Here is a 14,609-nt window from a genome sequence, read left to right as displayed (position 1 = left end):
CCTTGCATTATTATAAGATCTTGTTCCGCCCTTTTACGAACTTCCTCCGTGAGGATATCCCCGCCGAATTCTATGATGAACCTATCAAAAGTCATATTCTGCAATGTCAACCCACCACAAGGTGGACCGACGACCTGATAAAGGTAGCGGGAAGGCGCTGGATGCAGGCCGCTACCAACCGTGCGATGTGGAAGTCATTGGGGGAGGCCTATGTTCAGTAGTGGACGTCCTGTGGCTGAAATGATGATGATGATGAAGAAATGAATGAAAATGACAAATCTTCGAACGTGTATAATACCGTGCCAAAGTAATCATATAATTTTGGCACCTTAATAACTATTGCCGTTTTTGTTGTAAAGATCATGCAGCGCTACTTGCGGATATTATTGGAAAGAAAACTATGTGGGCTCTAGATCTGAAGCCGCTTTAACGAACACGAAGTGCTCATACAATGCGGCGTATTTTCTTCCAGTCTTTAGTCAGGACTTTAGTCGAATTAAAACCCCGGTTGAACGTGATATAGCCGCACTAGAATACGATGCTTTTTTGCATAATCGCAAGACTTCGTTCCGGTGTCGACCGAATGTTATCATGATGTATGTGGCCCAGGGGTTACCGTAGCCGCTAAGGTTTGAAACTTCTTGCTTAAAATATTGTAGTCTTTGGCATAGACTACGATGGTAGTCATGGAGATAGGAGTTTGTTATCTCGTGTCAGATGTAAATGGTGAAAAGAAAACTCATGATTCGCTAAGATGTTTTTATAGTATAGATACGTTATACCCGCTCAAGAATGGCAATGCAAAAGAGATCCAATTGTACCTCTTGCATTCAGTCGTACATGATCGGTTGCCGCGAACAGCCACGAATGCACTTCCCGATTGCCTTCCTGATTGATTGATAATATGCCTTCGTGTGTTTTTAGTTGATGTACAAATTACACTGCCACTATTATGAACCAGAAAAATGTGTCATTTCATTCGTAAATACAGTTTATTTAGTAAAAAATTAAATTTTAATTTTTATTCAATTTGACAAGAGTTGACGGTTGAATTTGACATGTGAGCTAAAATCTAGAGACCACTGCCAGGGGAAGTTGGGGCGAATATCTATCACTTAAGAACTCTGCATTTTAAACTCACGGCATTGTTTTTCTCTAGAAATGAATATTATTATAATTATGTATTCCTGTGTTGACACGTATTCATCCGAAATCGATAAAATCAATGCTATGGCTATGATTACTGTATGATTATAATGATTTATGATCAAACGAAAAAAACTTACTCGAGGAACAAAATTATAGCAGAAACGAATAATAATAATTATTTATTATTATTATTTATCCTTGGACATTTTTACAATACGCTTCTAGTCCCAAACAAATTTGATGTACCTGGATAAATTTACAGTCTGCTAAATCAAAACTGTGGTTAATCTGAAAAATATGGGCGGACTATGTTTTCCTATCGAGGATTATATTTCAAAGCCTACAGTCAGAAATGCTACTTCCCGATCCCAAAAAGATTGCAATTTGTATAAATAATCGAATTTTAAAGTCTTTTTAGGGTTCCGTAGCCAAATGGCAAAAACGGAACCCTTATAGGTTCGTCATGTCTGTCTGTCTGTAGCTAGCTAGAGAATATTCCACTTTTAATCTCAGGGTACAACCTCATAAATTTTGCACATAAAAATAATCCGGATTTGAAAACTCATTATAAAAGACAAAAAAGGCATAAGACTCAAGTTGATTTGAGGGAAAATAATAAGTTACGTTTTGTCTTGCTTTTGTTTAAATATTAGTTTGATAATTCATTCGAAAATACAATAATTTAGGTTCTCATCTGTGAGGTTCACTCTACCCCATTCTCCTTTTCTGTGCAAAATGTCATAGTGAATAGCTGTCATAAAATAGGACTACTTGCGCCATTTTAAAATACAATAATGTAGGCGCATAACGTGTCTATTTATATGATATGTCATTGATGATTCGTGGTATTTTTATGTAATATGTAGGTATTTTATAAAAGTGGAACCCCGAGTGATCTCCAAAACCCATTCTATTATTATATACGATTCGGCTTCGATATCTATAATACAATAGGAGTTTATTTCATGTGTCAGATGACAAGGGTGGAAACAACCTACGATTCATGTTGTTTATTTACGTGCAATATGTGGGCATATTGTAAAAGTGGAATGCCGAGTTGTATTTCTAAAACTTGTTCTATTATTTTATACTATTTGGCTGCGACTCGGCGTGACGACAATACAAAACATTTTTCGCGAATCGGTGTTCATACATTCACACAATACATTAGACGCCATGTTGTCATAAACGACATATTATAAAATCGCTGTGATTTAATATTCTTAATCATTAATTTTATGGCAAGTGTCCATCAGGAATCATTGTTCTTACACACAGAATCGTATTATTTCGCTTTCGGGTAGTAATATGTCAAAATTGTTGGTTCTTTAGGCGAACAATGTATGGAGAACGAACATTGTCCTTTGTTGCTTAAATAATATTAAACACAGCTTATAACGAATAACAAATTAGTGTGGGTAGATGACATTTAGGTGGGATTATAATTTGTCTTTTAGGTTGAATAAACAACACGGTTAGATTCTATAAATATACCAGATGCTAATTATGATTTATCAAACATTACAACGCTTTAATTTACCTATTTCGCCAATTTAAATGTCATAGAATTTTCCGAGAAACATGAAAGTGTGTAGTATTATTTCCAGACTCTTGGCGACTAACGCCCTACATACTCTCACAAATGCATTCTCCAGTTGTTAAGTTATTAAATTCAATATGCACATTAGAATTCCGAGGCTTCTTACAGTTAATGAACAGCTCGTGCAATGGAAAATGACTTAATATTCGGAAAACTTAGTTCTTCCTAAAAGAACACGGTTTAAACCAAAGTACTGGTATATTATTTTTAGACAAAGCTAGAATTTATACTTATATTTCTTTTACGGTTTTGCAAGATGTATCGGGCAGTCATCTTTCAGTGAATTAATATTTGTACAATTTCGGCTTTACAATAAATCCTACCAAATTACAACAAGCTCGTCTAATAATATACGAAAGCAATCGTACTATGTGGTTAGTAACAAATCGTCGCGAGGATCACCAATCGCAGTTCATTTCCAACTATTTGTCTAACCGGTTGAGTAATCACTCCGGTCCGTCAAAATGACGGGCCCAATTAATACGATGGGACCAAAGTAGCGCTTCTAGCCGTATTTAGGAATACTTCCTGACGCTTATACGACTTGCATTGATTAAGAAACTGAGATTTTGTATCGAGTATATTTAGTATGATAATAAACCCTCTCGTTATCGACTAAACAACAATAGTACATGAATATTTAAACGGTAAATCTATTCATGTCACTAGCTTGAATTAATAATTAATGTTTAACATTCCGGTTGTATCATGATTGCTTGCATAATCATAACAATCACAAGCTATATTGAACACTCGTACCTATATGTGTAGATGTTTGTTATTTTTCCATGTGGGTCGATGGAGAGGCTTTCACCTATTATTGGTAAGGCGTAGGCAGATAAGGCCGTGATAGGGCATTGCCTGATGGAGCACGAGCCGCAACAAAGATAGCAGACCGGTCACCCGATAAGCAACGTTTCTTTGAATATCAGATATTCTGATCTTTCATGGAAAAGGGGTATTGGGAGCGGTGGAATATACCACGAAAAACGTTAGAAATAAACGGTGGAATATACCACATAAATACAAGTAGGAAATTTGTTTTTTCCTGTTTTATGGTTGATATCCCAACTTCAATCCAACGTCGGCGTATTAGTAGGCCCAAATATAGCTTGCTCTACCACTGGTGCTGAAAAGAAGTGGCGAATGAAACTCACCTCTGTAAGCCCATTAATACAATGCGATAAAAATCAAGTAAAATAATTGATATCGTGACACGATTCGCAAAGTTTCGCGCACAAAATAAAACGAAAGCCCGCGATCACTGCAAACACAATCGATGGGAGCAATCGCCTTCGCGCGTGATCCACAAGGATGCCCACTGTCGAAAAGTTTACTCAAAGAGTTCCGGGCAAACAGATTGTAAGTCGAGCCAGTCGAGCTAGCTAGATTGATTTCCGTGATTGACAAGTTGAGGCAATATGGTTGACGAAGGTAGTTCACATTGGTTTGGTTTGCAATCATGTAACTTTAAAAAATTCAACGATATAAAAAATTAATCATCACTATAATTTTTCGCAGCACACAAAAACATTGAAAGTCAAAATTACTTTCTCTCTCTTATCATAAAAGTGTGCTGAGCAATTATTGACTATTAGTATTTTTCCAAAACAGGCCAGAGACCATAATTGAAAATGCAAAAAATACAAATATCCATAAAACATGTATAAAAATAAGTCTTAATTTAACTAGTGTAAAGTCGACAACCCTGGTCCTAGCCCTCCATAAGGTCACAGTTGCTCCAGCCTCGAGCCGAGGAATTAATATTCGAGCCACGAATCTTAATAGCTAATTGGATTAGAGGCATGTACCGAAATTACCTAACCGGGTTACATACAATAGTAACGTACGTGTCCCAGCCGGCAGCTGGATATTGTGCTCCTTTAGTTGCTGAGCTATAAATCAGTAATTATATTACTTGTAGTAATGAATGGTAATGTCGTTGCGAGGATTGGCACGTGTGTGTTGTTTGCGCGCATTGCATTACCGAATTTCATTTGGCGATTGCGTGAGGTCTGTGCTGATAATGCGATTGGGAGTTATATTGTTTATTGTGATCAGAAGTAAACATGATAAGTGTATGAATTTTGTGCATAAAAGAGGGGTTAGTTTTCTTTTTCATTTTCTTTCAAGATTTTAATAGATGAGGTGGTGCCTTTGTTCGGTGTTGGACAGATTTTGGATTGGATAGAGCAATTTTTGTTAGTTTTAGAATTTCTTAGCTACGATGAAATATGTAGTAATTACCTCCTATGAAATTCATTATTATGTGTTTGAACTTTAACATAAATAAGTAAACAAAAACTACAAAACAAATAAGTAACTAATAGAGCCTTGGCGATGCTAAGTAAAAGTTTATTTGTATAGGTAGGTACTCATGATTCGGTAGGCGGAGTTTCCAGATCGATACAGTTACTCTAATCTCGCAAATAGTTTACAGCAAATGTAATAGTGATTCGGGCCCATATATTATTCTCCTCAATTCGGGAGCTGGGGGCTTTTGTCCTACGTCAATTATCGTGAAGGAGGCGTCATAGTCCCACACGCCGACTGACTGACGCGAGCAATTGGCGATAATGCGGAATCTGAATATAAAATGAAGTCTGCCAGCCGTGAGATTATCCTAAAAACGTTTAAGTAAAACATCTCGTTGTAAGTCTAAATTGTGTGAAAATATACGAGATTTGATTTGAAATGTCTCGAAGATTGTATTGTTTGTTTGGAGTTAGCTTGAGAAGGACTTTTAAAAACTAGAATGGGAATAGAGAATAACGAGTGTCTATGCGACAATTTTTATGAAGTATGAGAATAATGAGTACAAAATATTACAACTTGACGTTTCAACTGTGTTGCTAACAGTCGTGGCTACAAACAGACTAGAAGATAATAATCGTAGTCTGTAAGTACTTTACGTACGTACTTTTTGAAGAAAAAGTTGAGTTGAGACTTGTACTTACACTTGAGATTGTGTACTTATAATCTTCTATTTTAAATGGGATACTCAAAATAAATCAAAACATTCTGTACATAGCCCATCACGTTAAAGCTTAGCCGTGTAACCTACGCAAACAGATTCAAGTCCTTCTCGGAGCATTGCGGACAAGTTTGTTGAATGCTTTCTCGTGTAGTTGTTATCACACCAACACTTAAGTTGCGTTGCTCCGTGCGACGGAGTGCAGATATGTGTCGATAAAACAAATACGGTGTAAGCCTTAATTACACGTTAATGATTTAAAGGTCTATAAAGGGTTTATTTGGAAGATAGAAGGGCTTTGATTTGAGAACAAGTAAGATACAAGAGTGTCAAGTCAATGATCACTTTTAATGATTTAGGCTGAGTTGCACCACCTAACTTTCACCGTAACTATAACGATAAAAGGTGCTTATTGTATGGAGTTTGACAGATTTTTGACGTTTGTCAAAGTTAAAGTAAGATGGTGCAACTCAACCTTAGAAATAAGTACGTATACTATAGGCCCATTTATTTATTGTTTAGTTTTGAAGTCATACTATGCCAGAGGAATTCTATTAATTTGATAACTTCTCCCTCTCTATACCTAGGATGGGCATAGGTGCAAGGGGCAGAAGCGATATATCAAAATCCTTTCGCGGAGTTGTCCCCAGAGTCGATCCATCGTACAAATTGATATAACAATCGGCAAACTTCGTCCATTATCCATCCACCATACATTTAGTATTGGCTTAGACTCTCCCATGTTTTGCCACATCTTACGGTCTTCCAATCCCATTCAATTAGTGCAAGCCACCGTCATAATGGCGTCTGCAGAATGGGCTGTTGTTCTCTCTGTCCGTTACTGTCAGAGCGTTTGTCAAAATTGAATTTATCACAAAATAAACGATATAATTAACCTTAAGTAAATACACAAGTAAGGAAGAAAAGTTAGTTGTAAGCGAGACCTTTTATTTACTGTTTAATAAAAGTTATTTATTGAACTATAGAGATAACGTTCATGATTAGTATTCAGTGAGAGTTACTTCAACCTTGCTCTATATTTTAGGTTCACTATAACTATTTATTAAACTTTCCCGATATACCACGTGCAAGTATTACTTTACCTACAAGTGTCTCATATAATGGACATAACAAAACATATAGTTGTGCCATCTGTGGTTTCTTCGCCGCAGGTCACTAAAGACGTAGCAGGCCACGGGATGAATCCTGATCAGGGCGGGCGGGAAATAATTAAACAATCGGCTCCCGCGGGCGGCGTAACGAACTTAGGTCGCCGCAACCCACGGGGTCTCGTCAAAACGGGCCACGGAATTTGCTCTACTAATTTCACAGCCATTGTCTGGTGTCAATTGCCAAGCTGATTTAATTCTCGGAAATCCAGGAAATTTTTATTTTATTCTTGTCACAACCCACTTTATTAAGACTCTCAATATTAAATAAATCAACGCAAACAAATCCATACATAATTATCTTTCCATAATGTTTTCCTTGGGAGCGATCAGGGTCCCCAAATGCCTGTCTCAAAAGAAATAATCCTGCAATCCAATAAAGATTTCGCTTCGACAGGCCTAAGTGAAAACTTTTTTGCGATCCCTCGAACAATATAAGTTTTATTCCTCCAAGTGGTATAAATTCCAAACACAAAGTAGCTCTAACATCTTTATTGCTTTTCATAAAAAACTCCCAGTTTAACGTATAGATTTGCCAGTTAGAGGTCAGATGGGATTTCCTTAAACACGCGTTCATGCGACGCTTCTCTCTGCGCACGATTCATTACGGCTTTGGATATGTTCGATATTTATAGGCGACACTGCGACTTGGCGATGTATGGTTATTTCGGCGATAGCTTTGGAATAGAAATGGAAAAACTTTGCAACAGATTTGTTGTCCCTGGACTCGGATTCGGGAATGAATAACTTTTGTGTGGGTAAGATCTTTACTTTTACAAATCGGTTTTACTAAGAACTGGGAATGAGGGTATTTAAAAACTTCTTTCATGACTCTAATAGGTACTCATTCAAATGATTAAGTACCGCCAAATTTGTTATTCTAAAAAACAAGTATTTTAGTTAAATATCTAATAGTTAATATAATAATAACAAGGTTTTCAAATCTGGCAATATGATCCCCACATTCAGGTATAAGAAATACTGTACGGAACCTGTATGCATTGTGGGAAACGAAGACATCGAGATAGGTAGCGAAGTATTAGTAGGATTCGTGGCGGTGCGGTGCGGTAGATAAATTCGGCGATTGGCAGTATGAGCGGATTCGGCAGGGACTTTTATCACGGATCGCAATATGTATTTTATAGGCGCCGTAAATCGAAGAACGTGGCTTTTTAACGTTTGCCTACGAGCACTCGGCCGACTTTTACGAGATTCGTCGCTCCAAATTTTATGTGACTATCAAGGATTGACTGCGCTCTCCGATCCGCTTCAGACCATTTATATTTGCGATTGTTATGAATAATTGCGCTTTAATAGTTGCGACCGAATTGGGTGGCAAAGTTTCGATAACACTTAGCACGATAAAACGCTTCTTAGACAGTTTCGAGGCCTCCGGCAATTACGGCTGAATCAATACAAACAAGCGATTCGGCACTCCGCGCTGCTGAGCGGTGGAGTTGTATAACAATCTTCATTATTCACAAAGACGCGTTCGATCAAAAAATACAACGAAAATACAAACGCGACTCTATTCGAATATCAAAACCGATGTTTACTTTGTTTATCCGCCGAATATAATATTCCGATGCGAAATAATCGAGTGGCCGTTAAGCGGGCGGTTATTCCAAACACGTTTCAAAGGTGTATTTTTAAAGGAGGCTTTCACGGTGGTCGGCATTAGGGATGGCGCCCGTTCCCGAAACTTTCCCGTCCGTGCACCTTTTGATATTCAATATACTGCGGAACCTAAGCAATCCTTTGATGAGATGTTTTATGCAAAAAACGTTGGCCGCCGTTAGCGGGGCGCGAATAAGCGCTCAAAAGTGAACACATTAGTATGCCCCGGCCCGTCCGAGGCCTCCCCAGTTTTGGGGGAATAAAAAATCAATGTTTATTCCCGTTGGACGCGTTTCGAATGCTAATTATAGGTATAACTAATTGTTTGTGTGGACCGGGCTGTCTCGCGATCGGTCTCGGGAGGCGCGGTCGGTTTATCCGCCAGGTGATATTCTGATTAATTTCGGATAATTTATCGGCAGCCGGTTGCAAATTTCTTGTTTGATGTTTTGATTAAACTTCGAGGTAGCGAAAGATTTATACAGGTAGGTATTGATGATGAAAAACAAATCTAAAGACCACTTTTTCCTTAAATTTTCTTTTTAATTTTGTATTTAAATCGGTTATTTAAATTGTAAATTTTCCAACGGTCAGGTAGGTTTCTTCCTGGAAAAACACAGTAGGTAGGTACACAATGCTGTCACATGGTATACTGAAGAGCGCATACTACTAACTCTGCTTATTACGTGCCTCTGCATGTTTTTGAAATGTGTTTATGATGCGTGAATCTGTGTGATATGTGTACCTTATAAGTTAATTAAATAAACCGTTTTACAGAACATAAAAAGTAGGCATACATTGTTGCTGCAGTCAGTTCAATAGTCACATCCGAATTGCCTACAAACTACAAGCTTCATAGACATAACAACAGACATATCGATTAAATAATTTCGATGGAAATTGTGCTATAAAGTTTCTCTCGCAAAATATTAACAGGTAGCTAGAACAGAGCATCGAAGGCAAGGTGCTCGAAACTATAAATTACTTTGGAAATTCCGTTCAGACATATCGTATCGCAACTCGGCAATAAATATTGTTCATTTTCGTCCTTTGGGCTATGCCCGTCGATGGAGAATATACAACGCTGGTAGTGCTGTGACTAAAGTCTGAAATAAATTGGACTTGAGTCTTAAGGCTTAGTTATCATAATGACCGCTGCTAATTTTACTTAATTAAATGACGCGTTATAAAATTCAGTTTAAGAAAATTTCCAGGTAGGTAGGTTTCCTGAAATAAGTAAATAATAATGTCTATGAAAAGATGTCTATTTGCTTTTCCGCTAAGGAAGTTCAGTGACATCACTGTTATAAAAATCTGGTGGATAATTGATTAATTCCCAAGGGCGCTTCAAATTCAACAGCCTTTTCCGAGAATTTTACTAATCAATTAACTCACTAAGTACGCTGAAATGAACTAGTGTTGATTATAATTATTCAGAAATAGAGACTAATATTTTGGGATTTTAGGATTTGGTGATGAAAACGGGCATTAAACTTCGTTTTATTTGAGTCTAGTTACGTTTGAAAGTCAAGTTACATCACTACGTCAGGAAAATTCTGTGCAAGCTCGATTGTAGGCAACTAGTGCTATAAAGATGCCTTTAGACTGCACTCATACTCCGCCTCGCTCCGCCTGCGTTTACGACTTCGTCGAGATCGAATTTGTCCGTGTTTGGGCACAGTCATAAAAGCACAGGATTTTATATGATTATGAAAAACCCACTGGAAAAGCCGCGCTTTACAGCAAAGTGTAAATAAGAGATCAGCAAACAGCTGATATTCCAGTAATTCCAGTTTCAAGTTAATTTACTACTAAGAAGTGTTTAATCCATCACTAAAGCTAACCAATATCGTCCAATAGTGTTAAACAACGCAGTAAGGTGCACTTTCCCGCTAAAGCTGCATACATCTGTTCCGACTGTAGTTTATTAAGCAGTCTCCGTGCTCCAATACCTCAGAAATACCTTAACATATCATTCTGCGGCATCGCATTTCATGTTTATGGCGAAACTTGGAGTCCATGCACTTAAGCAAATGGCTTTCCGATACTTATAACAGAGTATACGATGCGTACCGCTACATTTTATGCATGGAAAGTTATTTTATAAATTATTGCCGCAGTTATATCATGGACTCGATAAACTTGCCCGAGGATGCATATTTAGAGGCAGCTTTTTGCAGGTAACGCTATAAAAATAAAGCAAGACGTCTATTGGGCTGTAAATATTTTGCCCGTGATCTGGCAATTTGCATTTCAAAGACATGACAAATTCGCGCATTTTTAATGAACATAAGCGCGGCACATTAGCCGGCGCGCCGGGCGCGGCAAACGGTCTAGCCGCTCTACTCAAACATCAAAGGACTGTCCTCGGCTTGAGCTGATATCATTATGTCATCAAATGCCCATAACGCACCAGCGGCGAGTCGCCACGAGCCGACTGTGAATTTTAAATCGTTTTTAATAGTATCACGGGCGCACATTTCGTCAAAGCCAACCCGACTCGCCTCTGCGATTTGATTTCACATTTTTTTTAAACTTCGCTAGGTACCAAACGATTTGTTAAAACTTGCGCGTTCTTTTGTTTTAGGCAGACGCCATAATTACGTTTGGAGTTTGTTGTTACAGCGGCTGTACTCGCACGATACGTGAACATTATTATGTTCGTTTGTTTACAAAGGAGCCCTTAATACTAAAGAGTCGCGGCGTTGACGTCTAACTCGGGGAATTTAATTAACTTCGTTAACTTCTAAATACTCTTAACGTCTTTGATACCTCGGCGCCCTTGCATTGACAAACGCGCGCGCCCGGGGTGTGTATGACAGTCGCTGTCAAAGTTTTATCAAGCTCGGGGCGCGTTCGGAACTCACTGGCAACAGTGATTTAGGCGTGATAAAACAAATGGAACGCGAGGAGCGTGGGCCGCAATGCGGGAGCATCATGCTCATTTCTCATTGTCTGCTAGCATTCCTAGCCGAGCGCACCGGCACAACTTTGCGCCGTACAGTTTAATGCATATTATAACGCGGTAAGCACTCAAAATGGGCTAAGCGGGGAGGCAATATCGCGGCCGTAGACGCCAGCACGAGCTCACTCTTTATTGAAAGAGTAAACTGTCCTTTTTCACGGGACGCCTCGAGCTCTTTGTGACGGAATTTCGTGCAACTTATTTTGCGCTCGGAGTGTAAATAATAGTGAACTAAGAGAGCTTCGGATTTTCGGGCTCTACCTCTTTTTCCTCTTTTGCTGTGCGGTCTGTATACACGAAACCATTTATTGTATGCTACTGTCAGTTATTGCATTTTAGTTCAGTTCTGTAATCAAACATAAAGGACGCCGGCGCGGCTTTGAGCTGCGATTCGAACACGGAAACAAAGTTACATTGTGCAGATTAACTTACAGTAATTATGCTGGTACGCGGCAATAGAAAGGGAGGCAGCGTCAAAGGTAACGTTTAAACAATTTAATATTCCACACACAAGCATTTCAAACGCCAACTCAAACGTAGCTCTCCTTTCGTAAAAGTTCTTCCGTAAACGAACCCCCCTTCGTTAGATATCTACGTGAGTTTAATCCACTCCGTGCCTCGCGCCGGAGCGGTTCGGTCGGAGCGATTTTCGCAGAAAATTGGTGAAAATTGCAACAACATAGGCGAAAATTACCACTTGGGAACGTTGTTTAGAGCGCGGCCTGAATTTATGCGGCTGTGCGAGTGTGACGGCGGCTGCGGTCGGCGCGGGCGCTGCAGCACGACGCTGCGGCCACCACATAAGGCATATATTCCAGAAAAAATATTGTTACGGAAACGTCGAGTCCAAAACAAAACGAAGAATTTCTGTTCATTTTGATTACACTGAACCTGAAAGGCAATGCACCTATTAAAGAAAATGCAATGCCGTTAATGGCTCGTACAACGTCTAGCAAAATAACCGTTGCATTTATTTACGTGCAGCAATCGACTTGAATGGCAACATAACTACGTATTCACGCGCATAATATTTGACTGCCGGCACTCGGCTTTAGAAGCTTTGCCGCGGATTTTAAGTCAATAAATTGAGAGTACAAAAAGCGTTTAAACTATGGGTGTTTCGCACGCCATTTCGGTAGGAACAATACGTATAATCGGTTTTTCGTGTTTTGGACTGGATCCCTGTTTCATAGGTGGGAGTGGGCCCCAGACGGCTGGGACGGCCAGTTGTCACTGGCGAGACGAATTATGGCCTTTGTGGCACTTTCACTCTTTTTTAATTTCCCAGTAGGCAGGCATTTTTTAATTCGCGCGCTTTTTATGAAATCTCGTGTCATCCCCTGTCTGGCCCTGATTTTAGTAAGCAAAAGCCGATTGTTTTCACACTCATTGCAGATTGAATAGCTTTCTACTTTGACATCATGGTAAAAATTAAACCTTTGTTTAGCGCAATTAATAAGAAGACTGTTTAACAAAGATATTTTGTACTTACTGAAATATTTAACGTGTATTGATTGTTTCATTCATGAACTGATCCAAATATGATACCTTATCAAAACATACAGAATCCAGTACTCACTGGTGCCAGAATAGTATACGGTGTATTCAGTCAAATATGATACCTATATCAAAACACACAGAACACAAAATCCAACGGCAGTACTCACTCGTGCCAGCATAGTAGACGGTGTAGTCGAGCTGGTGGCCCAGCATGTCCACCTTCACGCGGTCCACCACCAGCCTCGTGAAGAACAGGTCCCGTTTGTAGTATATCGGCTTCTCGTTCTCGTGGGACACCGCGCTGTCCATTAGGGGGTGGGACCTAAGAGAGAGAGGGGAGGGTTTAGTTTTTGATAGAAAATATTTATGAAGCAGGCTGTACAGTGTAAAATTTGCAAACTTGACAGTTGTCATTCCAAAATTGGGATCGGGGCGATTTTATAATTCTTTTATAATGCGAACAGCTAGGGGACTGGAATTCGTTGCCTGCTGCTGTCTTTCCCGAAAACTATGATCCGGGCCTTTTCAAGGCGAGAGTGAATAGGCACTTACAGGGCAGATATTATGTACCATCCTAGACTGCATCCCACTTAACATCAGGTGCGATTGTGGTCAAATACCTGCCTTGTTATGCATAAAAATACTATGTTCTCGTAATTATTTCGCTCCGTGAAGCGATTTTGAAATTAAAACTGTAACGCTTTTGGTCAACTTCTGAAAGGCCATAGAAGTATTAAAAACCCAGCACTGGAATTCTTCGCAACAAAACACTATTTTTTATTAAAATTCGTTGTGCCAGTAACTAAAATGTTATTGTGTATGTAATTCCAGTAGTGATACCATGAAATAATGTAAATAATATAGGAGGTATAAAACCATTAGTTTTTACTATTCGGTTTTGAATAAACACTAAATTCAAACTCAAAACAGGTCAAACCATCCACTAGTCAGTTTTCACGCAATTTACTACAGTTTAATACCAGTTGAGCTATTTTTGACGAGATCCCTCCATACAAAGCTGTCATACTGTGTTATTAGCGCGCGTTCGGACATGATTTAATGCAAAGTGGCGTTTTCAGGCTGTAAAAAGCGTCCGTCAGTGCCCGAATATTATGCGTGCCTAAGCTTATACAGGCGCCTGGATAGGGATGATAACAAAGGGATATGGCGACCTGACATCAATACTTACCTGTACGTTATAGTGGTTATAGTTCGTACCGATCTATATGCCCTAATGAGCGTTGAACCAATATGATTTTCCATGATAGCAATGTTAGAGTTATTTCACAATTCTCTTCTTCGATAGATTTTTACCATAGGCCTACTTACTAATACTGTATAATACATGTTTTATGTAGTAGGTAACCAATACGATTCACTAACAAGACAAAACATTTAACACGCGTGCATTAAAATAATAATCACTAAGTTCACGACGGCACAGACGATAATGAGACAAGCTAGATTAAAGCCGCCAGAACTTTAGAGCTGACGCGGCGAAATTCATATCGAATATGAAATTAAATATTTCATAACAATTCAGAGCGCTAAAAGTGTTCTAATAAAGGCGAGTCATCGGAGCGTGGCGGCGGAAACATTATGGCACGATGATAACAATGTCGCCGCGACAGCGCG

The 14,609-nt window shown here is 39.0% G+C and overlaps 1 protein-coding gene across 3 annotated transcripts in view; it reads right to left on the bottom strand.

Moving 5' to 3' along the window:
- LOC135078066 (semaphorin-2A-like) overlaps positions 1-14,609 on the bottom strand; it is a 417,995-nt gene that overhangs the window by 12,294 nt on the left and 391,092 nt on the right. For all 3 annotated transcript variants that reach the window (XM_063972632.1, XM_063972631.1, XM_063972630.1), the window contains one exon: positions 13,142-13,296. In XM_063972632.1, the coding sequence (XP_063828702.1) occupies positions 13,142-13,296 (155 nt within the window). The remainder of the gene's footprint in view (positions 1-13,141; positions 13,297-14,609) is intronic.

This window comes from Ostrinia nubilalis, chromosome 14, assembly GCF_963855985.1.
Source record: "Ostrinia nubilalis chromosome 14, ilOstNubi1.1, whole genome shotgun sequence".
Classification (NCBI taxonomy): domain Eukaryota; kingdom Metazoa; phylum Arthropoda; class Insecta; order Lepidoptera; family Crambidae; genus Ostrinia; species Ostrinia nubilalis.
Note: the sequence above shows the minus strand (reverse complement) of the source record. Positions and strands in the feature narration are given on the sequence as shown.